General features: G+C 41.3%; 3 protein-coding genes across 3 annotated transcripts in view; 2 read left to right on the top strand and 1 right to left on the bottom strand.

Annotated features, from left to right (window-relative positions):
- The window catches only part of LOC110517709 (NLR family CARD domain-containing protein 3-like), a 283,581-nt gene that overhangs the window by 199,928 nt on the left and 56,776 nt on the right, over positions 1–26,877 (top strand). The window lies entirely within an intron of this gene.
- LOC110513573 (NLR family CARD domain-containing protein 3-like) overlaps positions 1–26,877 on the bottom strand; it is a 291,508-nt gene that overhangs the window by 81,843 nt on the left and 182,788 nt on the right. The gene's annotated exons all lie outside the window — the stretch shown is intronic.
- LOC118948239 (NLR family CARD domain-containing protein 3-like) lies at positions 3,652–10,500 on the top strand. The gene is made up of 7 exons (XM_036973340.1): positions 3,652–3,813; positions 5,511–5,609; positions 6,960–7,076; positions 7,306–7,390; positions 7,520–7,748; positions 8,124–9,888; positions 10,159–10,500. The coding sequence occupies exons 2-7, from the start codon at positions 5,527–5,529 to the stop codon at positions 10,346–10,348; spliced, it is 2,469 nt and encodes an 822-aa protein (XP_036829235.1). The 5' UTR covers positions 3,652–3,813; positions 5,511–5,526; the 3' UTR covers positions 10,349–10,500.

Raw genomic sequence — 26,877 nt, forward strand, 5'->3', positions numbered from 1 at the left:
CCTGTTTTACCCCATTAATAAAGTAGTGTAGACTACAGTAGGCTACATAGACCTGTTTTACCCATTAATAAAGTAGTGTAGACTACAGTAGGCTACATAGACCTGTTTTACCCATTAATAAAGTAGTGTAGACTACAGTAGGCTACATAGACCTGTTTTACCCATTAATAAAGTAGTGTAGACTACAGTAGGCTACATAGACCTGTTTTACCCCATTAATAAAGTAGTGTAGACTACAGTAGGCTACATAGACCTGTTTTACCCCATTAATAAAGTAGTGTAGACTACAGTAGGCTACATAGACCTGTTTTACCCATTAATAAAGTAGTGTAGACTACAGTAGGCTACATAGACCTGTTTTACCCATTAATAAAGTAGTGCAGACTACAGTAGGCTACAAATACCTGTTTTACCCCATTAATAAAGTAGTGTAGACTACAGTAGGCTACATAGACCTGTTTTACCCATTAATAAAGTAGTGTAGACTACAGTAGGCTACATAGACCTGTTTTACCCCATTAATAAAGTAGTGTAGACTACAGTAGGCTACATACACCTGTTTTACCCCATTAATAAAGTAGTGTAGACTACAGTAGGCTACATAGACCTGTTTTACCCATTAATACAGTAGTGTAGACTACAGTAGGCTACATAGACCTGTTTTACCCATTAATAAAGTAGTGTAGACTACAGTAGGCTACATAGACCTGTTTTACCCATTAATAAAGTAGTGTAGACTACAGTAGGCTACATAGACCTATTTTACCCATTAATAAAGTAGTGTAGACTACAGTAGGCTACATAGACCTGTTTTACCCCATTAATAAAGTAGTGTAGACTACAGTAGGCTACATAGACCTGTTTTACCCATTAATAAAGTAGTGTAGACTACAGTAGGCTACATAGACCTGTTTTACCCATTATTAAAGTAGTGTAGACTACAGTAGGCTACATAGACCTGTTTTACCCATTAATAAAGTAGTGTAGACTACAGTAGGCTACATAGACCTGTTTTACCCATTAATAAAGTAGTGCAGACTACAGTAGGCTACATAGACCTGTTTTACCCATTAATAAAGTAGTGTAGACTGCAGTAGGCTACATAGACCTGTTTTACCCCATTAATAAAGTAGTGTAGACTACAGTAGGCTACATAGACCTGTTTTACCCATTAATAAAGTAGTGTAGACTACAGTAGGCTACATAGACCTGTTTTACCCCATTAATAAAGTAGTGTAGACTACAGTAGGCTACATAGACCTGTTTTACCCATTAATAAAGTAGTGCAGACTACAGTAGGCTACATAGACCTGTTTTACCCCATTAATAAAGTAGTGTAGACTACAGTAGGCCAAATAGACCTGTTTTACCCATTAATAAAGTAGTGTAGACTACAGTAGGCTACATAGACCTGTTTTACCCATTAATAAAGTAGTGTAGACTACAGTAGGTTACATAGACCTGTTTTACCCATTAATAAAGTAGTGTAGACTACAGTAGGCTACATAGACCTGTTTTACCCCATTAATAAAGTAGTGTAGACTACAGTAGGCCAAATAGACCTGTTTTACCCATTAATAAAGTAGTGTAGACTACAGTAGGCTACATAGACCTGTTTTACCCCATTAATAAAGTAGTGTAGACTACAGTAGGCTACAAAGACCTGTTTTACCCATTAATAAAGTAGTGTAGACTACAGTAGGCTACATAGACCTGTTTTACCCCATTAATAAAGTAGTGAAGACTACAGTAGGCTACATAGACCTGTTTTACCCATTAATAAAGTAGTGTAGACTACAGTAGGCCAAATAGACCTGTTTTACCCATTAATAAAGTAGTGTAGACTACAGTAGGCTACATAGACCTGTTTTACCCATTAATAAAGTAGTGTAGACTACAGTAGGCTACATAGACCTGTTTTACCCATTAATAAAGTAGTGTAGACTACAGTAGGCTACATAGACCTGTTTTACCCATTAATAAAGTAGTGTAGACTACAGTAGGCTACATAGACCTGTTTTACCCATTAATACAGTAGTGTAGACTACAGTAGGCTACATAGACCTGTTTTACCCCATTAATAAAGTAGTGTAGACTACAGTAGGCTACATAGACCTGTTTTACCCATTAATAAAGTAGTGTAGACTACAGTAGGCTACATAGACCTGTTTTACCCATTAATAAAGTAGTGTAGACTACAGTAGGCTACATAGACCTGTTTTACCCATTAATAAAGTAGTGTAGACTACAGTAGGCTACATAGACCTGTTTTACCCATTAATAAAGTAGTGTAGACTAAAGTAGGCTACATAGACCTGTTTTACCCCATTAATAAAGTAGTGTAGACTACAGTAGGCTACATAGACCTGTTTTACCCATTAATAAAGTAGTGTAGACTACAGTAGGCTACATAGACCTGTTTTACCCATTAATAAAGTAGTGTAGACTACAGTAGGCTACATAGACCTGTTTTACCCATTAATAAAGTAGTGTAGACTACAGTAGGCTACATAGACCTGTTTTACCCATTAATAAAGTAGTGTAGACTAAAGTAGGCTACATAGACCTGTTTTACCCCATTAATAAAGTAGTGTAGACTACAGTAGGCTACATAGACCTGTTTTACCCATTAATAAAGTAGTGTAGACTACAGTAGGCTACATAGACCTGTTTTACCCATTAATAAAGTAGTGTAGACTACAGTAGGCTACATACACCTGTTTTACCCATTAATAAAGTAGTGTAGACTACAGTAGGCTACATAGACCTGTTTTACCCATTAATAAAGTAGTGTAGACTACAGTAGGTTACATACACCTGTTTTACCCATTAATAAAGTAGTGTAGACTACAGTAGACTACATAGACCTGTTTTACCCATTAATAAAGTAGTGTAGACTACAGTAGACTACATAGACCTGTTTTACCCATTAATAAAGTAGTGTAGACTACAGTAGGCTACATAGACCTGTTTTACCCCATTAATAAAGTAGTGTAGACTACAGTAGGCTACATAGACCTGTTTTACCCATTAATAAAGTAGTGTAGACTACAGTAGGCTACATACACCTGTTTTACCCATTAATAAAGTAGTGTAGACTACAGTAGGCTACATAGACCTGTTTTACCCATTAATAAAGTAGTGTAGACTATAGTAGGTTACATACACCTGTTTTACCCATTAATAAAGTAGTGTAGACTACAGTAGGCTACATAGACCTGTTTTACCCATTAATAAAGTAGTGTAGACTACAGTAGGCTACATAGACCTGTTTTACCCATTAATAAAGTAGTGTAGACTACAGTAGGCTACATACACCTGTTTAACCCACCAATCAACACACAGAGAAATAAACAAATCATTAGAATTTAATAGAGATATTGGTGATTTTATGAACTTAATCAGATCAAAATGATTTATTGTCACAGAATGTACTATGTACTAATCAAATGTGTTAAAATGTTGTTCCATTTGCAGTGTAGACCAAATCACTGTGCTAATATCATATCATATCATGTTCATTATGTTCTGACCCACCGACATTAACTCAGAAAACAATTGTCCCGAAGCCAAACCTAGTTGACGAACCCTGTTTTATAGTATTCCATGGCCTTTACTGGCCAACTGCTGTTATGGTTATGATATACTATGGTGTTGTGTCACTAGACTTTGACCAGATATTATTGCATCCAAAGATCAACTGAACCTAGAATATAGATACAGAGACACTTGTCATCAGGAAGGTTCTCTCTCAGCACAACGGAAAATATCTCAATGACTTGACATGTTCTGGTTGTGAATTCAGGCTACAAGGTAAGAATCTTCCCAGGGATTATTGTAAAGTGTGTAGAAAAATTCAATGTCTGGTGTTATTTTAGTATAGTGAATGACAGTAAAACACTCAGATCTAACAGTCCATTTCACCTGGGACAGCTACGTGACAGTTCAATCATACAAAATGGCGCTAACTGGGCGTAGACAAGTCACATTCAAAAACATGTTGTTCATATATTTGTATATCGCGGTTATTTTCCAATTTGTATATTTTTTATGTAGAAATTGTAAGTCGTCTTTCAGAATATCAGAACATTTGTTGTTTTCTAAATTCCAATGAGCTCCTGCTTCCTGTGTAATTTGGTATGAAACCACTGAACAGACTTTTCTTAACATTGTTATTATGAACTGAATTCAGTAACAGCATCATAATATCATACCTGTTGAACAAAGCAACACACTAGAATGAGAGAAATTATTAAAAGAGAAAGTGAGACATTATTATTAATATTATTATATATTATATTGTTATTATTATTATTATATTATTATTATTATGGACAAAAGGTGAAAAATATAAATCAGGACTACATATTCATGTGATGCATTAAATCACCTGACTGTTTCTATGTCTGTTAGTAAATGTTTTATTTCTCAAAGAGATAATGAATAAATGAGAACAATTGACCTTCAATAATTAGTTGTCACTGTGTTAACCACAACCAACATGTTGGATCTCTGTTTAGTTGTCACTGTGTTAATCACAACCAACATGTTGTATCTCTGTTTAGTTGTCACTGTGTTAACTACAACCAACATGTTGGATCTCTGTTTAGTTGTCACTGTGTTAACCACAACCAACATGCTGGATCTCTGTTTAGTTGTCACTGTGTTAACCACAACCAACATGTTGGATCTCTGTTTAGGTGTCACTGTGTTAACCACAACCAACATGTTGGATCTCTGTTTAGGTGTCACTGTGTTAACCACAACCAACATGTTGGATCTCTGTTTAGTTGTCACTGTGTTAACCACAACCAACATGTTGGATCTCTGTTTAGTTGTCACTGTGTTAACCACAACCAACATGTTGGATCTCTGTTTAGTTGTCACTGTGTTAACCACAACCAACATGTTGTATCTCTGTTTAGTTGTCACTGTGTTAACCACAACCAACATGTTGGATCTCTGTTTAGTTGACACTGTGTTAACCACAACCAACATGTTGGATCTCTGTTTAGTTGTCACTGTGTTAACCACAACCAACATGTTGGATCTCTGTTTAGTTGTCACTGTGTTAACCACAACCAACATGTTGGATCTCTGTTTAGTTGTCACTGTGTTAACCACAACCAACATGTTGGATCTCTGTTTAGTTGTCACTGTGTTAACCACAACCAACATGCTGGATCTCTGTTTAGTTGTCACTGTGTTAACCACAACCAACATGTTGGATCTCTGTTTAGTTGTCACTGTGTTAACTACAACCAACATGTTGTATCTCTGTTTAGTTGTCACTGTGTTAACTACAACCAACATGTTGGATCTCTGTTTAGTTGTCACTGTGTTAACCACAACCAACATGTTGGATCTCTGTTTAGTTGTCACTGTGTTAACCACAACCAACATGTTGGATCTCTGTTTAGTTGTCACTGTGTTAACCACAACCAACATGTTGGATCTCTGTTTAGTTGTCACTGAGTTAACCACAACCAACATGTTGGATCTCTGTTTAGGGGTCAGTGCTCTAAAATGAGTCTCTCTGGGAAGAGAGAGGAGGGGGGCCCTGCCTCTAAAATGCATCTCTCTGGGGGACATGACACCAAAGCTAAGAGGTAAGATGACGTTGATGGCGTCCCCGTACAGAACTGTCCGCGTCCCCGTTCGGTGTGGCGCCAAGCCGGTTACGCGCAGAGTGGACTGAGGTGATCTTGGGGAATAACTACGGAGTTTGTTACAGTGTTGAGACACCGAAGTTTACTGTTCAATTTGCTTTTTTCTTTACGGTCAGGGACAGTGTGAGTGTAGCCAGATCCTTTTCACTCTCTATCCTTGTTTCATTTTGTGGTTCACCGGATTCATCATCGAGACGAGGGACAGACGAACGACCTGCTAACTAACCAAGCTAATTAAAGCTCGGTAAGCTAGCTAGCTACTCTACCAGCAGCATCCTAGTTATCCTAGCTAGTCGGAACAGCTCGGTAATCTAGCTAGCTACTCTACCAGCAGCATCCTAGTTATCCAAGCTAGTCGGTACAGCTCGGTAAGCTAGCTAGCTACTCTACCAGCAGCATCCTAGTTACCATAGCTACCACTACATCATCACCGGCTGTCTGCATTTCTTGTGGACCGATGGAGCTCCCCGGTTGTTTCTTCCACCTGTTAAATCCCGTGGAGGGCTTCTCCCTCTCTCGTTGACGGATGCTGGCTACCTCTGTCCGGTTCTCCTCTCTTCACTAGATGGACGGTAACTTTAGTGTTTAACCCGTCTGTGTCCAAGGACCAAACTTTTGAATATTATTTTCAGGGCGCCTTAATAGCAGGTATTGAACACCGGGTAAATAATCACTAGTCAGAACCTCAACCTCAGTATACATTCATTATAAAAATCATCTTAATATCTGATATTGTGAGAAAACAACCTCGAGAGTGCGTCTTCCAGCCCTCCAATAAATGACATCATTCAACCCTCCCGGTTAGTAAATTTACCTCGACGTGCCCCCGGAGAAGGCAGAGTAAAGACACCAGCCTTTTAGCGGGGCTGACAGACTGTCGACAACGCTCGCGACGCAAAATTAATTTCGTTATAAAAAATGACACACTGCTCTCGCGCGCCAACGAGCGTCTAGAAGTCAGTTCTATTTGTGACGCAGTTTCTCGCTGCATCTCCTCATTGGTTTCTAGAAGCAGGTACCCACGTGCCATCTCCTCATTGGTTTATAGAAGCAGGTACCCACGTGGCATCTCGTCATTGGTTTATAGAAGCAGGTACCCACGTAACATCTCCTCATTTAGCAAAAAAAACTTAACATAAACATAACTTCGTTAATTATAAAAGCTAAGCTCATTTCTAGATACAGCACTCTTGTAGAAAGTAAAATATATAGCTTTTTTTTCTTTTCTTATGTTTCCCCATCTGAGCTCAGAGTAGATGAGATGTAATGTTTGTCTCTGTTGTGTTGAAGACCAATCCAGCAGGAGAGACCAGCCTCCCCTGTACCCAGCTGTGTGTCCATGAAGAGTGACTGGTCTATGGGTCGTCCTATACACTTTAGAGAGGGAGACTTTTCTACTGAACAAAGGTAAGAAGAACTCATGGGTCATGGTCAGTGAGTTAAACAACACTGTCTCTAGTCATTTCTCCTCTTCATAATCCATAGGCTAATAATTTTGTCCATTTTCATAGTCGTAAAACAATATTAAACAAACAGAACATTCCCTCCCTGTGTGTGTGTGTGTGTGTGTGTGTGTGTGTGTGTGTGTGTGTGAACTCCCTGGGTGAGGAGATGTAATCTCATGTTTTGTCCACAGAAACCAACAGGGGAGATCAGAGTCAGAGATTCTCAGTGGTCAGTCTTCCCAGAGTCATCAAACAGACCTGGCCTCCATATTCAGTGTATGTGGTCCTGTTATGTCCATTTGTTTTTGTTTACCTCAAGTAAAGTTGATCTGTCAATCATTCATTAATGTGTTGATGAGACAGCATTTATTCTCTTGATTAACTTATTTACTTTATTTATTTCAGTTGCTTGAAGAGAAAATGATGACATTTGTGAAGAACGAGCTGAAGATGTTCAAGAGGATTCTTAGTCCAGAACTCCCAGAAGGCTTTGAGAGTCAGAAGCAGGATAAGGAAGTGGTGGACCCTGAAGATGAGAAGCAGGAGAGCAGTGCCAGAGAGGGGGCTCTGAAGATCACACTGCACGTCCTGAGGAAAATGAACCAGAAGGAGCTTGCTGACACACTGGAGAAATGTAAGATCTGTCTGCCTCATGTTGAATGATGTTTTATAACATTTAAAAGCTGTAGCTAAAGTACAGCTAAAGTAGCTGTGTAACTCAATGATATTGTAGCAGCCTTAATACAACACCTAGTGACCTCATCAAGTAGCAGCAGGGATGTGTTGTGGTGATTAATTTAGAGAGAGAGAGAGAGACAACATTAATAATACCATCAATAATACCAATAATAATATAATCAAGTCACACCAGTCTGTAATGCACTATGAAAACATTTACACATTTATACAGGCAGTTAAGATAATAAATTATTATAATTTAAGCACCATAACAGTCCTACAATACTGTAGACATTAAAAAAGACATAATATGAATATCCTCTTCATTCAGATGATCCTGCTGTGATTTGCCAACGTGAACTCAAATCTAATCTAAAGAAGAAGTTTCAATGTGTATTTGAGGGGATCGCTAAACAAGGAAACCCAACACTTCTCAATAAGATCTACACAGAGCTCTACATCACAGAGGGTGGAACAGGAGAGGTCAATAATGAACATGAGCTGAGACAGATTGAGACAACAACCAGGAAACAAGCAAGACCAGAGACTGCAATCAAATGTAACGGCATCTTCAAACCCTTAACTGGACAAGATAAACCTATCAGAACTGTGCTGACAAAGGGAGTCGCTGGCATTGGAAAAACAGTCTCTGTGCAGAAGTTCACTCTCGACTGGGCTGAAGGAAAGGCAAATCAGGATGTCCAATTTGTATTTTCATTCCCTTTTCGGGAGCTGAATTTGATGAAAGAGGACAAACACACGTTCATTGAACTTCTCCATCAGTTCTCAATGGTAACCAAACAATCAAGAATCTCCAACTACGACAAATACAAAGTTCTGTTCATCTTTGATGGTCTGGATGAATGCCGACTGCCCCTAGACTTCCAGAAGAACAAGATCTGTTGGGACGTCACAGAGTCAACATCAGTGGATGTTCTGCTGACAAATCTCATCAAGGGAGATCTGCTCCCCTCTGCTCTCCTCTGGATAACTACCCGACCTGCAGCAGCCCATAAGATCCCTTCAGGGTGTGTTGACCAGGTGACAGAGGTACGAGGGTTCAATGACCCACAGAAGGAGGAGTACTTCAGGAATAGATTCAGTGACGAGGACCTGGCCAGCAGAATCATCTCACACATAAAGACATCAAGGAGCCTCCACATCATGTGCCACATTCCAGTCTTCTGTTGGATTTCTGCAACAGTCCTTGAACACATGCTGAAACATAAGAGAGAAGAGATGCCCAAGACTCTGACTGAGATGTACACACACCTTGTGGTGTTTCATACCAAACAGAAGAATGAAAAGTATCTTGGGAAAGAAGAGACAGGTCCAGACTGGAATAAAGAGAGCATTCTGTCACTGGGAAAACTGGCTTTCCAACAGCTTGTGAATGGTAATCTGATTTTCTATGAAGAAGACCTGAAAGAGGCTGGCATTGATGTCAATGAAGCCTCAGTGTACTCAGGATTGTGCACACAGCTCTTTAAAGAGGAATGTGGGCTGTACCAGTACAAGGTGTACTGCTTTGTTCATCTGAGCATTCAGGAGTTTCTGGCTGCTGTATATGTGTTCCTCTCATTCATCAACAACAATGAGAATCTAATGGATGAACTGCAAACAAACGACGAGCCTGAAGTTACTTTCTACAAGAGTGCTGTGGATAAAGCCTTACAAAGTGAGACGGGAAACCTGGACCTTTTCCTCCGCTTCCTTCTGGGCCTCTCACTGGAGTCCAATCAGAAGCACTTACGAGGTCTACTGACAAAGACAAGAAGCAGCTCACAGAGCCATGAAGAAACAGTCAAGTACATCAAGGAGAAGATGAGGGAGAATCCTTCTCCAGAGAGGTGCATCAATCTGTTCCACTGTCTGAATGAACTGAATGACCATTCTCTAGTGGAGGAGATCCAAAGATACCTGAGATCAGGAAATCTCTCTAGAGCCAAACTGTCACTTGCACAGTGGTCAGCTCTGGTCTTTGTGTTGCTGACTTCAGAAAAGGAGCTGGATGTGTTTGACCTAAAGAAATACTCCGGATCAGAGGAAGGTCTTCTGAGGCTGCTGCCAGTGGTCAAAGCCTCCAGAGCTGTTCTGTGAGTAAATAAAATGACATTTATATAGTAATCATCAGGAAGAAATATTCAGTTTTGGGTTAATTATATAATATTATATTGAATGACATGTTGAATCCGTGCATTGATTTTCAATCTAGTATAACAATATGACCACACAATTCTAGGAGATGGAAGATTAATCTATATGTGGTTTGGGAGAATCAACCAAATACATCTGCTATTTTCCTTCTACACTTCTGGTGTTAAATTAACAGTGTGTTTGTGAAGTCATGATGATCTCTTTGTCAGGCTGTCAGGCTGTGGAGTCACAGAGGAAGGCTGTGCTTCTCTGGTGTCAGCTCTGAGGTCGAACCCCTCACACCTGAGAGAGCTGGACCTGAGTAACAATGACCTGAAGGATTCAGGAGTGAAGCTGCTCTCTGATGGACTGGGGAATCCCCACTGTAAACTGGAGACTCTGAGGTCAGTATTCCTGTAGTTGGTCAACAAGTGATAACTGTTCACCAGATCCACATGTGTTTACCAGGCACACATAGTCCACACCATATGTGTTTGGACAGTGAAGCTTAGAGTTTTACATTTGGTGCTCTGCTCCAGCATTTTGGATTTGAGATAGAATGTTTCATATTAGGAGACAGGACAGAATGTCACCTTTTATTTAAAGGTATGTACAGTATGTATTTTACAGTTTAGAAATGAAAGCACTTTATGTATCTAGTTCTCCAATTTGAAAAAGTCGTAATCATTTGGACATATTCATTTAGTCAAAAGTTTAGTCCAATATTTTTCTGCAGTGATTTCATCAGGCTTGTGATTCTACAAACTTGTTGAATACATTTACAGTAATTCATTTGCAGTTTGTCTTGGTTGTGTTTTAGATTATTTTCCTAATAGAAACTGAATGGTGAATAATGTCCTGTCATTTTGGAGTCACTTCACTTGTATTGTCAGTAAGAATAGAAGATGTTTCTGAACACTTCTACATTCATGTGGATGCTATGTGATTATGAATAATCATGAATGACTCGTGAATGATGATGAATGAGAAAGTTAGAGGCACCAAGATCAGACCCCCTCTGTTATTGGTAATGGTGAGAGGTTAGCATGTTTTGTTGTAGTCTCTGGTATTGGTAATGGTGAGAGGTTAGCATGTTTTGTTGTATCCTCTGTTATTGGTAATGGTGAGAGGTTAGCATGTTTTGTTGTAGCGTCTGTTATTGGTAATGGTGAGAGGTTAGTATGTTTTGTTGTAGCCTCTGTTATTGGTAATGTTGAGAGGTTAGCATGTTTTGTTTTAGTCTCTGTTATTGGTAATGGTGAGAGGTTAGCATGTTTTGTTGTATTCTCTGTTATTGGTAAGGGTGAGAGGTTAGCATGTTTTGTTATAGCCTCTGTTATTGGTAATGGTGAGAGGTTAGTATGTTTTATTGTAGCCTCTGTTATTGGTAATGGTGAGAGGTTAGCATGTTTTGTTGTAGCCTCTGTTATTGGTAATGGTGAGAGGTTAGCATGTTTTGTTGTAGCGTCTGTTATTGGTAATGGTGAGAGGTTAGTATGTTTTGTTGTAGCCTCTGTTATTGGTAATGTTGAGAGGTTAGCATGTTTTGTTTTAGTCTCTGTTATTGGTAATGGTGACAGGTTAGCATGTTTTGTTGTAGCCTCTGTTATTGGTAATGGTGAGAGGTTAGCATGTTTTGTTGTAGCCTCGAACTACTTCCGGCGCCGACAGAGATGGCCGCCTGGTCTCGCTGCGTTCCTAGGAAACTATGCAGTTTTTTGTTTTTTTACGTGTTATTTATTACATTAGTACCCCAGGTCATCTTAGGTTTCATTACATACAGTCGAGAAGAACTACTGAACATAAGAGCAGTGTCAACTCACCATCAGTACGACCAAGAATATGACTTTCGCGAAGCGGATCCTGTGTTCTGCCTGTTCACCCAGGACAACAGAATGGATCCCAGCCGGCGACCCCAAAAAACGACCTCGTAAAAGGGGAAAACGAAGCGGTCTTCTGGTCAGACTCCGGAGACGGGCACATCGTGCACCACTCCCTAGCATTCTCCTCGCCAATGTCCAGTCTCTTGACAACAAGGTTGATGAAATCCGAGCAAGGGTAGCATTCCAGAGGGACATCAGAGACTGTAACATTCTTTGCTTCACGGAAACATGGCTCACTAGAGAGACGCTAACGGAGTCGGTGCAGCCAGCTGGTTTCTCCACGCATCGCGCCGACAGAAACAAACATCTTTCTGGTAAGAAGAGGGGCGGGGGCGTATGCTTCATGGTTAACGTGACGTGGTGTGGCCACAACAACATACAGGAACTCAAGTCCTTCTGTTCACCTGATTTAGAATTCCTCACAATCAAATGTCGACCGCATTATCTACCAAGGGAATTCTCTTCAATTATAATCACAGCCGTATATATCCCCCCCAAGCAGACACATCGATGGCTCTGAACAAACTTTATTTGATACTTTGCAAACTGGAATCCATATATCCGGAGGCTGCATTCATTGTAGCTGGGGATTTTAACAAGGCTAATCTGAAAACAAGACTCCCTAAATTGTATCAGCATATCGATTGCGCAACCAGGGCTGGAAAAACCTTGGATCATTGCTATTCCAACTTCCGCGACGCATATAAGGCCCTGCCCCGGCCTCCTTTTGGAAAAGCTGACCACGACTCCATTTTGTTGATCCCTGCCTACAGACAGAAACTAAAACAAGAAGCTCCCGCGCTGAGGTCTGTTCAACGCTTGTCCGACCAATCTGATTCCACTCTCCAAGACTGCTTCCATCACGTGGACTGGGATATGTTCCGTATTGCGTCAGACAACAACAATGACGAATACGCTGATTCGGTGAGCTAGTTCATTAGAACGTGCGTTGAAGATGTCGTTCCCATAGCAACGATTAAAACATTCCCAAACCAGAAACCGTGGATTGATGGTAGCATTCACGTGAAACTGAAAGCGCGAACCACTGCTTTTAATCAGGGCAAGGTGACTGGAAACATGACCGAATACAAACAGTGTAACTATTCCCTCCGCAAGGCAATCAAACAAGCTAAGCGTCAGTATAGAGACAAAGTAGAATCTCAATTCAACGGCTCAGACACAAGAGGTATGTGGCAGGGTCTACAGTCAATCACGGATTACAAAAAGAAAACCAGCCCCGTCACGGACCAGGATGTCTTGCTCCCAGGCAGACTAAATAACTTTTTGCCCGCTTTGAGGACAATACAGTGCCACTGACACGGCCCGCAACTAAAACATGCGGACTCTCCTTCACTGCAGCCGACGTGAGGAAAACATTTAAACGTGTCAACCCTCGCAAGGCTGCAGGCCCAGACGGCATCCCCAGCCGCGCCCTCAGAGCATGCGCAGACCAGCTGGCTGGTGTGTTTACGGACATATTCCATCAATCCCTATCCCAGTCTGTTGTTCCCACATGCTTCAAGAGGGCCACCATTGTTCCTGTTCCCAAGAAAGCTAAGGTAACTGAGCTAAACGACTACCGCCCCGTAGCACTCACTTCCGTCATCATGAAGTGCTTTGAGAGACTAGTCAAGGACCATATCACCTCCACCCTACCTGATACCCTAGACCCACTCCAATTTGCTTACCGCCCAAATAGGTCCACAGACGATGCAATCTCAACCACACTGCACACTGCCCTAACCCATCTGGACAAGAGGAATACCTATGTGAGAATGCTGTTCATCGACTACAGCTCGGCATTTAACACCATAGTGCCCTCCAAGCTCGTCATCAAGCTCGAGATCCTGGGTCTCGACCCCGCCCTGTGCAACTGGATACTGGACTTCCTGACGGGCCACCCCCAGGTGGTGAGGATAGGCAACAACATCTCCCACCCGCTGATCCTCAACACTGGGGCCCCACAAGGGTGCGTTCTGAGCCCTCTCCTGTACGCCCTGTTCACCCACGACTGCGTGGCCACGCACGCCTCCAACTCAATCATCAAGTTTGAGGACGACACAACAGTGGTAGGCTTGATTACCAACAACGACGAGACGGCCTACAGGGACGAGGTGAGGGCCCTCGGAGTGTGGTGTCAGGAAAATAACCTCACACTCAACTTCAACAAAACTAAGGAGATGATTGTGGACTTCAGGAAACAGCAGAGGGAACACCCCCCTATCCACATCGATGGAACAGTAGTGGAGAGGGTATTAAGTTTTAAGTTCCTCGGCGTACACATCACAGACAAACTGAATTGGTCCACCCACACAGACAGCATCGTGAAGAAGGCGCAGCAGCGCCTCTTCAACCTCAGAAGGCTGAAGAAATTTGGCATGTCACCAAAAACACTCACAAACTTCTACAGATGCACAATCGAGAGCATCCTAATAAAGCTACCTAATATAATGTTTACATACCCTACATTATTCATCTCATATGTATACGTATATACCGTACTCTGTATCATCTACTGCATCCTTATGTAATACATGTATCACTAGCCACTTTAACTATGCCACTTTGTTTACATACTCATCTCATATGTATATACTGCACTCAATACCATCTACTGTATCTTGCCTATGCTGCTCTGTACCATCACTCATTCATATATCTTTATGTACATATTATTTATCCCCTTACACTTGTGTCTATAAGGTAGTAGTTTTGGAATTGTTAGCTAGATTACTTGTTGGTTATTACTGCATTGTCGGAAATAGAAGCACCAGCATTTCGCTACACTTGCACTAACATCTGCTAACCATGTGTATGTGACAAATAAAATTTGATTTGATCTACTCACTTAGACAGAAAATTACTCCAGTCATCATCTGTAATGAACACAATGGGAGACAGAGAGCTGGTTTCAATTGCAGGGTGCAGCAGGTGTTTATTGTAAATGACCACAGGAGGAGGCAGGTAGCTGGGTCCAGGGGCAGGCAGAAGGTCATACACAGGAGGAGGCAGGTTAGCTGGGTCCAGGGGCAGGCTGAAGGTCATACACAGGAAGATGCAGGTAGCTGGGTCCAGGGGCAGGCAGAAGGTCATACACAGGAGGAGGCAGGTAGCTGGGTCCAGGGGCAGGCAGAAGGTCATACACAGGAGGAGGCAGGTAGCTGGGTCCAAGAGCAGGCAGAAGGTCATACACAAGAGGAGGCAGGTAGCTGGGTCCAGGGGCAGGCAGAAGGTCATACAAAGGAGGAGGCAGGTAGCTGGGTCCAGGGGCAGGCTGAAGGTCATACACAGGAGGAGGCAGGTAGCTGGGTCCAGGGGCAGGCAGAAGGTCATACACAGGAGGAGGCAGGTTAGCTGGGTCCAGGGGCAGGCTGAAGGTCATACACAGGAAGATGCAGGTAGCTGGGTCCAGGGGCAGGCAGAAGGTCATACACAGGAGGAGGCAGGTAGCTGGGTCCAGGGGCAGGCAGAAGGTCATACACAGGAGGAGGCAGGTAGCTGGGTCCAAGAGCAGGCAGAAGGTCATACACAAGAGGAGGCAGGTAGCTGGGTCCAGGGGCAGGCAGAAGGTCATACACAGGAGGAGGCAGGTAGCTGGGTTCAGGGGCAGGCAGAAGGTCATACACAGGAGGAGGCAGGTAGCTGGGTCCAGGGGCAGGCAGAAGGTCATACACAGGAGGAGGCAGGTAGCTGGGTCCAGGGGCAGGCAGAAGGTCATACACAGGAGGAGGCAGGTAGCTGGGTCCAGGGGCAGGCAGACGGTCATACACAGGAGGAGGCAGGTAGCTGGGTTCAGGGGCAGGCATAAGGTCATACACAGGAGGAGGCAGGTAGCTGGGTCCAGGGGCAGGCATAAGGTCATACACAGGAGGAGGCAGGTAGCTGGGTCCAGGGGCAGGCAGAAGGTCATACACAGGAGGAGGCAGGTAGCTGGGTTCAGGGACAGGCAGAAGGTCATACACAGGAGGAGGCAGGTAGCTGGGTCCAGGGGCAGGCAGAAGGTCATACACAGGAGGAGGCAGGTAGCTGGGTCCAGGGGTAGGCAGAAGGTCATACACAGGAGGAGGCAGGTAGCTGGGTCCAGGGGCAGGTAGCTGGGTCCAGGGGCAGGTAGCTGGGTTCAGGGGCAGGTAGCTGGGTTCAGGGGCAGGTAGCTGGGTCCAGGGGCAGGCAGAAGGTCATACACAGGAGGAGGCAGGTAGCTGGGTCCAGGGGCAGGTAGAAGGTCATACACAGGAGGAGGCAGGTAGCTGGGTCCAGGGGCAGGCAGAAGGTCATACACAGGAGGAGGCAGGTAGCTGGGTCCAGGGGCAGGCAGAAGGTCATACACAGGAGGAGGCAGGTAGCTGGGTCCAGAGGCAGGCAGAAGGTCATACACAGGAGGAGGCAGGTAGCTGGGTCCAGGGGCAGGCAGAAGGTCATACACAGGAGGAGGCAGGTAGCTGGGTCCAGGGGCAGGCAGAAGGCCATACACAGGAGGAGGCAGGTAGCTGGGTCCAGGGGCAGGCAGAAGGCCATACACAGGAGGTCCAACAAGGCAACAGTGCGGGAAAAGGCGTCGTTAGTGAGGCAGGCAAAAAGTATCGTACACGGGAGGAGTAAATTACAGGAAACTCAACTCTCCAAGTAGCCATGTGTCACAAAACAAACAATACCTCACAGTGACGGGGTGCAAAGAACTGAACTAAATAGTGTGTGATAATGACATACAGGTGTGGTCAGAATTTAGGTGATTGGGATCTGGAGCTGCGTTCAGGGGATCTATGTGTTTGAGAGTGTGATCTGGAAGCAGACTTTACACCATCCACCATTTTAGTATTTAAACACAACCCAAAACACAACCAAGACATAACCCAAAACAAACTGCAAATGTAATCAACGAGTTTGAGTCACAAGCTTGATGTAGTCGCTGCGTTCAAGGAAATATCAGATCAAATACTACATTTTTGACTACTTTAATATACTATTAAATTGTTGGAGTATAGAGACACATTTTAAAAGTTAGCTTCATTGTCAAAACAGATATGGTGTGGACTGTATACTCAATACAATATAAATCTGATACCTCACTGTCTAAATATATATGGTGTGGACTGTATACTCAATACAATCTAAATCTGATACCTCACTGTCTAAATAGATATGGTGTGGACTGTATACTCAATACAATCTAAATCTGATACCTCACTGTCTGTCTTCTGACTGATACTGCTTTTTAAACTGGTCTGGTCAGTCTACTATAATATTTGTACTATACATTTTTCTCTCTACAAGCAATACTTTGATCATTCATAATAATTATACATTCATTAATTTATGAATAGATGTGGCAGATTTCAAGACACTGATGTGACTAAATATTTTGAAACAAAATACTGCCACTATTTTCACCACCAAAGAATATCAGTGTGTTTTTAATATGATTTGACTCTTTGCAGGCTGTCAGGCTGTCTAGTCACAGAGGAAGGCTGTGCTTCTCTGGTCTCATCTCTGAGGTCAAACCCCTCACACCTGAAAGAACTGGATCTGAGTAACAATGACCTGAAGGATTCAGGAGTGGAGCTGCTCTCTGATGGACTGGGGAATCCACACTGTAAACTGGAGACTCTGAGGTCAGTATTCCTGTAGTTGGTCAACAAGTGATAACTGTTCACCAGATCCAAATGTGTTTACCAGACACACATAGTCCACACCATATGTGTTTGGACAGTGAAGCTTACAGTTTTAAAGCATGTTTTGTTGTAGCCTCTGTTATTGGTAATGGTGAGAGGTTAGTATGTTTTGTTGTAGTCTCTGTTATTGGTAATGGTGAGAGATTAGCACGTTTTGTTGTAGCCTCTGTAACTCTCTCAATCATTATCATTAATGATCCATTCATGATCTTTCTCAATCAAGGCAGTCACAGGCTTGATGTAGTCATTGTGTTCAAATAATATGGGCCAAAATACTAAACTTTTGACTCCTTTAATACACTGTAAGTCAATTGGTCAGAATACTTATGACTTCTTCAAAAGGGGGGACTAGATACATGAAGTGATTTTATTTTTCTAAACGGTGAAACAGATATGTTTTAAAATACCCTCAAATTAAAGGTGACATTATATACTGTCACCTCATATGAAACATTTGATCTGAAATCCAAAATGTTGGAGTATAGAGACACATTTAAAATGTTAGCTTCACTGTCTAAATAGATATGGTGTGGACTGTATACTCAATACAATCTAAATCTGATACCTCACTGTCTAAATAGATATGGTGTGGACTGTATACTCAATACAATCTAAATCTGATACCTCACTGTCTAAATAGATATGGTGTGGACTGTATACTCAATACAATCTAAATCTGATACCTCACTGTCTAAATAGATATGGTGTGGACTGTATACTCAATACAATCTAAATCTGATACCTCACTGTCTAAATAGATATGGTGTGGACTGTATACTCAATACAATCTAAATCTGATACCTCACTGTCTAAATAGATATGGTGTGGACTGTATACTCAATACAATCTAAATCTGATACCTCACTGTCAAAATAGATATGGTGTGGACTGTATACTCAATACAATCTAAATCTGATACCTCACTGTCTAAATAGATATGGTGTGGACTGTATACTCAATACAATCTAAATCTGATACCTCACTCTCTGTCTTTTGACTGATACTGCTTTTTAAACTGGTCTGGTCAGTCTACTATAATATTTGTACCGTACATTTGTTACGAGAATTATGTTATCAATGTTCATAAACTGAAGCTCAATTAAACTACTCAGTCTGCAACCCAGAATTTGTAAGATTCTAGTTGAATGAAACAGACAGAGTTCCAGCTTACAATAATCAGAATGTTTATTCACGAGAGCTCTAAAAATCATACATGCACATAGCCTTTCACATTTGGTCATATAAATGCCCCTCCTCCTCTCTAACACTGTCAATGCTGTTTACACGTTTTTTCCAACACATACATTGCTAATCATATCCTGCAACATGCTACACAATCTACTGCTCAACGGTTTTTCCCCTCTCTGGGTGGGGAGACCTCCTTCCCTTCCTTCCCTGTTATCAGTTTCACAGTGGTCATAAGTTGTCTGCCACAGTTCCTTGTCTTTTCCACATTCAAGAATATCTTATGATTCAAACACATTTCCATATACAGTGACAGGGTGGAATACTGTCTAAACATTACTTTAAACGTATAAATAATTTAGTCATTATCTTACCATTACATTAAACATTCTACAACAACATTTTTCACTGATGTGACTAAATATTTTGAAACAAAATACTGCCACTATTTTCACCACCAAAGAATATCAGTGTGTTTTTAATATGATTTGACTCTTTGCAGGCTGTCAGGCTGTCTAGTCACAGAGGAATGCTGTGCTTCTCTGGTCTCAGCTCTGGAGTCCAACCCCTCACACCTGAGAGAGCTGGATCTGAGTAACAATGACCTGAAGGATTCAGGAGTGAAGCTGCTCTCTGATGGACTGGGGAATCCCCACTGTAAACTGGAGACTCTGAGGTCAGTATTCCTGTAGTTGGTCAACAAGTGATAACTGTTCACCAGATCCACATGTGTTTACCAGACAAACATAGTCCACACCATATGTGTGTGGCCAGTGTTTGTGTCCAGTGACCCACACACACTGGACACACACACACACACACTGGCCACACACAAACCCTTGACACACACAAACACTGAACACACAATCACTGGACAAACACACAGTGGAGAAACACACACATGTTTAGAAACATGTTACTCAAATATTCATACTATACATTTTCTCTCTACAAGTAATATTAGAATAATTTATAATGATGATACATTAATTTATGAATAGATATGGAAGGTTTCAGGACACTGATATATCTGAATATGTTGAAAAAATATACTGCCACTATTTTCACCACCAAAGAATAGCAGTGTGATTTTAAAATGATTTGACTCTTTGCAGGCTGTCAGGCTGTCTAGTCACAGAGGAAGGCTGTGCTTCTCTGGTCTCAGCTCTGAGGTCAAACCCCTCACACCTGAGAGAGCTGGACCTGAGCTACAATCACCCAGGAGACTCAGGAGTCAGACTGCTCTCTGCTGGACTGGAGGATCCACACTGCAGACTGGAGAAACTCAAGTATGTAGAGGGTTTATGTCAATGTTCATATCAGACATGTTTGACTTATCAGGCTAGTTAAGACAAACATTCTGAACACCACTTGGACAAAGTTATATGCTGATTGTGTGTGTCGGTGTGTGTGTGTGTGTGTGTGTGTGTGTGCGTGCGTGCGTGCGTGCGTGCGTGTGTGTGTTTGTGTGTGTGTGTGTGTGTGTGTGAGTTCAGGTGTATCCCTCAATGACTGTCTGTTCTTCTGCTTACCACTACAGTGTGGAAAATGGTGGAGAGAACACAATGAAACCTGGGCTTAGAAAATGTGAGTGTTGACTGCTGTGAAGAATATGACTAAGAATAAGTCTTAATTCAAGTCAAGTCAAAGTCAAAGACCACCATCATTACTTACTTGGTCATATTTCAGCTGTAGTTCTACAGAAGCAGAAATCAGGGACACCAAAGTTTACAAACAGTTGGTTTTACAATGTGTGTGTGTGTGTGTGTGGAGCGTTCGTGTTACATTAGAAATGTGTAAGATGTGTTCATGATGCATACAGGTGTGTGTGTGTGTCATTACTGACTTGGTCATATTAAATATCAGCTGTAGTTCTACAGAAACAGAAATCAGGGACACCAAAGTTTACAAAGAGTTGCTTTGACAATGTGTGTGTGTGTGTGTGTGTGTGTGTGTGTGTGTGTGTGTGTGTGTGATTAATGTGAATAAGTGTGTTTTATATTACCATACAGTATAACATATGATCATTCAACAAGTCTCAAGTTACCTTAACTTCTCCTTTTGATACCTAGAAACATCTACTTTAAATTAATTATTTGAAAGTGAGTTAAAATTCTAATGAGATTGATGATGATTTCTAATATTGTGTCTAATTTCATCCATCAGATGTCTGTGATCTCACACTGGACCCAAACACAGTAAACAGACTCCTCTCTCTGTCTGAGGAGAACAGACAGGTGACATGGAGGAGAGAGAAGCAGCCATATCCTGATCACCCAGAGAGACTTGAGGACTGGGGACAGGTGCTGTGTAGAGAGGGTCTGACTGGGCGCTGTTACTGGGAGGTAGAGTGGAGAGGGAGGGCTGATATAGGAGTGACATATAAAGGAATCAACAGGAGAGGAGGGGGTGATGACAGTTATCTTGGATGGAATGACAAGTCCTGGAGTCTGTTCTGCTCTGACAACAGTTACTCTGCCTGGCACAATAATCATAGGACTAACATAGTCGTCCCCTCCTCCAGCTCCCACAGAATAGGAGTGTATCTGGACTGGCCAGCCGGCACTCTGTCCTTCTATAGAGCCTCCTCTGACACACTGACCCACCTGTACACATTCACCTCCACATTCACTGAGCCCCTCTATCCAGGGTTTTGGGTTAGTGATGATGGCGACTCAGTTTTCCTGAAATAATAACCATGGTAACTGTTAATGGAATTTGTATCAGTAATGACTAATTATGTATTCATTTCAATCAGGACTGACTAATCAGAATACTATTATGTTACTGTATATGTATACATTTTCTTTTTAACCCTAGTACTGAATGTAATGTGTGTAAATATAATCAAGAATTAGAACAATGACTCTGTTCCTTGGTAGAAATGAATGAACTATATAGCCAGACTGGCTAGAATGCATATCTACACAGGCAGGCCTTGGCTCTGATCGTAAATGATCTAAATTAGGATAGACGATGTGGGAAGGCTTGAGAAGTATACAGCCTTTGTACCAGTGTCAAGAAGAGACGGAACAGTTTAGAAAACGCTGACGTCATTTTCAGTTTATAATCTGTGGTAAACTGTATCATGTTCAGTACTCTCGAGAATAAACGCTGCTGGTTGATTTTAGAGACTGGTCTCTGTCCATTTTATGCAAATAAGATTCTTACAAATTCTTGTGAATTGACAGTGTTGAATTTAATTGGGAATTAAAACATAGAGGATAATAATTCCTGCAACAATTGGTCCTTCGAAACGGGATCTAAAATACCCGTCTCTGTCATCTGAAGGTCGTACGCCGAAAATCGTGCACGAGTGGGTCTGGTCCCGTTATTTAAGACCTGGCCTCTGAATTGAGGGAAAAACTAGGCCGATGTACACCCCAGACCGACAGGGACGGTGACTAGATCAAACGAACAGTGCTTTTCCCAGTCGGCAGCAGGTCAGTAGCCTTTATTCTTGAATTTGGGAGGGATTATTTTAGGATATTTTGGATTGAATGTTCTAAAGGAGTTTGGATTTAATCAATGATAGGTGCTTGAATATTCTGAACAAATACAATGGGTTTCTACTTTGTGTTTTAACCAAAATCGATAGGAAGGAAACAGGTCTGAAATTGACCTGTGGTAAGGTGCACTACCATAAATAAACTAGAGCTTAATAAATCCTGGTTTTGTAAGCCGGAAGGTCATTAAGGAGAGATATAGTACGTATTGTGTGATAGGACGGTCGTTCTGTACAAATAGGATAGCCATTAATTCAAAAGACAAACCTAAAAGTTTTAACCTGAGTAGTCTATCTGTATATGGGAAGTAGTCTTACTATGAAGAAGTAGCAGATAGATATTTTAAAACAGGTGAGGATAAATTAGTCTTGGTGAGAAGGCAGGGTAATTCTAGGGGAACAGAAAAATTGAACCTGTACAATGCTGAAAGACATGAATGTCTAAAGAGGAGGAGAGGGAAACTTAGTCTAGAGTAGTGAGATATGAGAAATTAACGTTGAAAGTCCCAAGGATAATATTATACGGGTGAAATGTAATGTCTGATCAAAAGTCAAATCTATTGACGAAGTTTCCAGAAAGGAGAAATACATATAGGATCCCATACACATTGATTATCATTAAAACTTCTTGCGACTAGCAATCCCGTATCCGGGAGCGTAATCATCGCCTCAAACGAATTAGCGTAACGCAGCGGACATAAATACCCCTAGAAACTTTTCCTATTCATGAAAATCACAAATGAAATATATTCAAACACAAGCTTAGCCTTTTGTTAATCACACTGTCATCTCAGATTTTCAAAATATGCTTTACAGCCAACGCTAGACAAGCATTTGTGTAAGTTTAGCATGGCATAATGCTATGCTAGGCTCTGCTGGCAGCAGGCAACATTTTCACGAAAATAAGAAAAGCAATCAAATTAAATCATTTACCTTTGAAGAACTTCAGATGCTTTCACTCAGGAGACTCCCAGTTAGATAGTTAGATAGCAAATGTTCCTTTTTTCCCAAAATATTATTTTTGTAGGCGAAATAGCTCCCGTTTCTTCATCATGCTTGGCTGAAAAATCAACGGGAAAAAACTACAACTATAACGCCAAACTTTTTTCAAAATTCGCTCCATAATATCGACAGAAACACGGAAAACGTTGCTTAGGATCCATCCTCAAGGTGTTTTTAACATATATTTTCGATAATATATCCGTCGAGGCAATTGGTTTCACATAAGAAGCGATTGGAAAAAATGGCTACCTCAGTATTTTACACAAGATTTTCTGCAGGAGACACCATGTGACCACTTGCTATATATGGTCCCTTACGGCCATTCTTCAATGGAAATGCGTAAAAAGACGTCACAATGCTGTAGACACCTTGGGGAATACGTGGAAAACGTAAGCTCATTCGTAGCTCATTCACAGCCATATAAGGAGTCATTGGCATGAGGCGGTTTCAAAAAATGCGGCATTTCCTGGTTGGATTTTTATCTGGGTTTCGCCTGTAACATCAGTTCTGTTGCACTCACACAGACATCATTCAAACAGTTTTAGAAACTTCAGAGTGTTTTATATCCAATAGAAATAATGATATGCAGACAATATCTTTGCAGTTTTGGAAATGTCAGAGTGTTTTCTATCCAAAGCTGTCAATTGTATGCATAGTCGAGCATCTTTTCGTGACAAAATATATTGTTTAAAACGGGAATGTTTTTCATCCAAAAATGTTAATAGCGCCCCCTAATGCTTAACTGGTTAAAACCTTTTGTGACTAGGGGGCAGTATTTTAATTTTTGGAAAAAAAAACATTCCCGTAGTAAACGGGATGTTTTGTCAGGACAAGATGCTAGAATATGCATATAATTGACAGCTTGGGATAGAAAACACTCTAAAGTTTCCAAAACTGTACAAATATTGTCTGTGAGTATAACAGAACTGATGTTGCAGGCGAAAGCCTGAGAAAAATCCAATCCGGAAGTGCCTCATGTTTTGAAAGCGCTGCGTTCCAATGCGTCCCCATTGAGCAGTGAATGGGCTATCAACAAGATTACTCTTTCTCCATATTCCCGAAGGTGTCTACAGCAGTGTGACGTAGTTTTACGCATTTATGTTGAAGAATACCCGTAGGCGGCTACATTGCGCAAGCGGTCACCTGATGGCTCCCAGGGTGACTCTCGCGTAAAATACAGAGGTTGCCATTACTCCAATCGGTCCTACTGAAAAACGAATTGTCCCGACGGATATATTATGGAATAGATATTTGAAAAACACCTTGAGGAGTGATTATAAACAACGTTTGCCATGTTTCTGTTGATATTATGGAGCTAATTTGGAATATTTTTCGCAGTTTTCGCGACTGCAATTTCCGGGAGATTTCTCAGCCAAACGAGAAGAACAAACGGAGCTATTTCGCCTACAAAAATAATATTTTTGTAAAAAAGGAACATTTTCTATCTAACTGGGAGTCTCGTGAGTGAAAACATCCGAAGCTCATAAAAGGTAAACGATTTAATTTGATTGCTTTTCTGATTTCCGTGATCAAGGTACCTGCTGCTAGCTGGACAAAATGTTATGCTAGGCTATCGATAAACTTACACAAATGCTTGTCTAGCTTTGGCTGTAAATCATATTTTGAAAATCTGAGATGACAGGGTGATTAGCAAAAGGCTAAGCTGTGTCTCAATTAATTTCATTTGTGATTTTCATGAATAGGAATATTTTCTAGGAATATTTATGTCCGTTGCGTTATGCTAATTAGTGTCAGTCAATGATTACGCTCCCGCATGCGGGATGGGGAGTCACTAGTTAACTTAACAGACGGCCTCTAACTGAGCAGTGTAGTCTACAGGTTATACACTGAGTGGACTAGATATTATTCTAACTGAGCAGTGTAGTCTATAGGTTATACACTGAGTGGACTAGATATTACTCTAACTGAGCAGTGTAGTCTATAGGTTATGCATTGAGTGGATTAGATATTACTCTTACTGAGCAGTGTAGTCTATAGGTTATACACTGAGTGGACTAGATATTACTCCAACTGAGCAGTGTAGTCTATAGGTTATACACTGAGTGGACTAGATATTACTCTAACTGAGTAGTGTAGCCTGTAAGGGTATGAAAAGGATCTGACTACACTCACACTGTCCCTGACCGTAAAGAAAAAAGCAAATTGAACAGTAAACTTCGGTGTCTCAACACTGTAACAAACTCCGTCGTTATTCCCCAAGATCACCTCAGTCCACTCTGCGCGTAAACGGACAATATGCTTGGCGCCACACCGAACGGGGACGCGGACAGTTCTGTACGGGGACGCGGACAGTTCTGTACGGGGACGCGGACAGTTCTGTACGGGGACGCGGACAGTTCCAGGACGCGGACATGAGCAGTGCAACACAATCAACCAAACCTAGTCTTTGTAGTGGGTTACATTAGTAATATTCATTTTAGATTATTATGTTAAACAAACAAGTTTTTTTTTAACAATATGTTGAGATCAGGGACCATATCCACAAAGTGTCTCAGAGTAGAACATTGGTTGTATAAGACAGTTTACACTTATGGGTATCAATTAAAGCTATGCATGAAGTCTCTAGTCCCACCTAGTCAGCAGATATTTAGGACACCTGGTGAGCTGTCCTAAGTAGTTAAGAGTTAACAGCAGGTGTCTTGATAATACTATAGAATAATGCAGTGAGTCAGTGGTTCCTGTACCACATGTAATTGCTTTGTAGTAGTTAAAATTAATGTTTTATATTTCTATATGATCAATACATTAATAATATAGACCTACATGCAACAGTATGTCTTGTGCTTTTGGCACTGATTTATGTATAATACTTATGTATAACAAGTACTACCAGGTTTGTCTGCATAGCATTTTGTCTTCATTTTAGCAGATTAATTCATGCTTATTTCTGAAGATTAACTCAGGTTTTCCCCCAGCGGCTAAGGAGTTGGAGCTGTGGAGGGAGTATGACCTATGGCTGAACGGTGGCTGGTTCGAATGCCGGGCCGGGTTCTGGAATAAATGGGTGGACTTGTTCTGATCACTGGAGGGCTGCTGGGTTCCCATCCTCAAAACATTAAACTTTTGGTTATCAGAACTCTAGAGGTTCACTGAACCAAAAAATATATACAACTTTTTGTCATTCCATATTTGAATAAACATTCCATATTTAATTATTCATATTTAATTATCTACATCATGTTGTTATTTAATTATCTACATCATGTTGTTTCAAGTTCTCCCTTTGGAGCACAACATCATGTTGTTATTTAATTATCTACATCATGTTATTTCAAGTTCTCCCTTTGGAGCACAACATCATGTTGTTAAAAAATAATCCTAAATTGGGCATGGATATAAATTGGTCAATTGAAGGCGTCTAGGACGTAATATGTGTTCGATGAAAATGAACATTGTTGCAACGTTGTAGGCAACATTATTGGAAGGGACTTGATACCTACTATGCCAAAGATATTTTGAGTTCTTAAACGGGTGTGAAGAGTTGATATAACGGTAATATCGTCAATATTCTGCTTGTAACAACGATCAGAATTGGTAAAAAAAAATGTATAACATAATAATTAAGAGTAGGCAAAGTGGTCGTGTGAAAAATCCCCGGATTGAGAACCCCTGCAGTACCTCCACAGACCCAGGATTGAGAACCCCTGCAGTACCTCCACAGACCCCGGATTGAGAACCCCT

This window comes from Oncorhynchus mykiss, unplaced genomic scaffold, assembly GCF_013265735.2.
Source record: "Oncorhynchus mykiss isolate Arlee unplaced genomic scaffold, USDA_OmykA_1.1 un_scaffold_231, whole genome shotgun sequence".
Taxonomy (NCBI): Eukaryota; Metazoa; Chordata; class Actinopteri; order Salmoniformes; family Salmonidae; genus Oncorhynchus; species Oncorhynchus mykiss.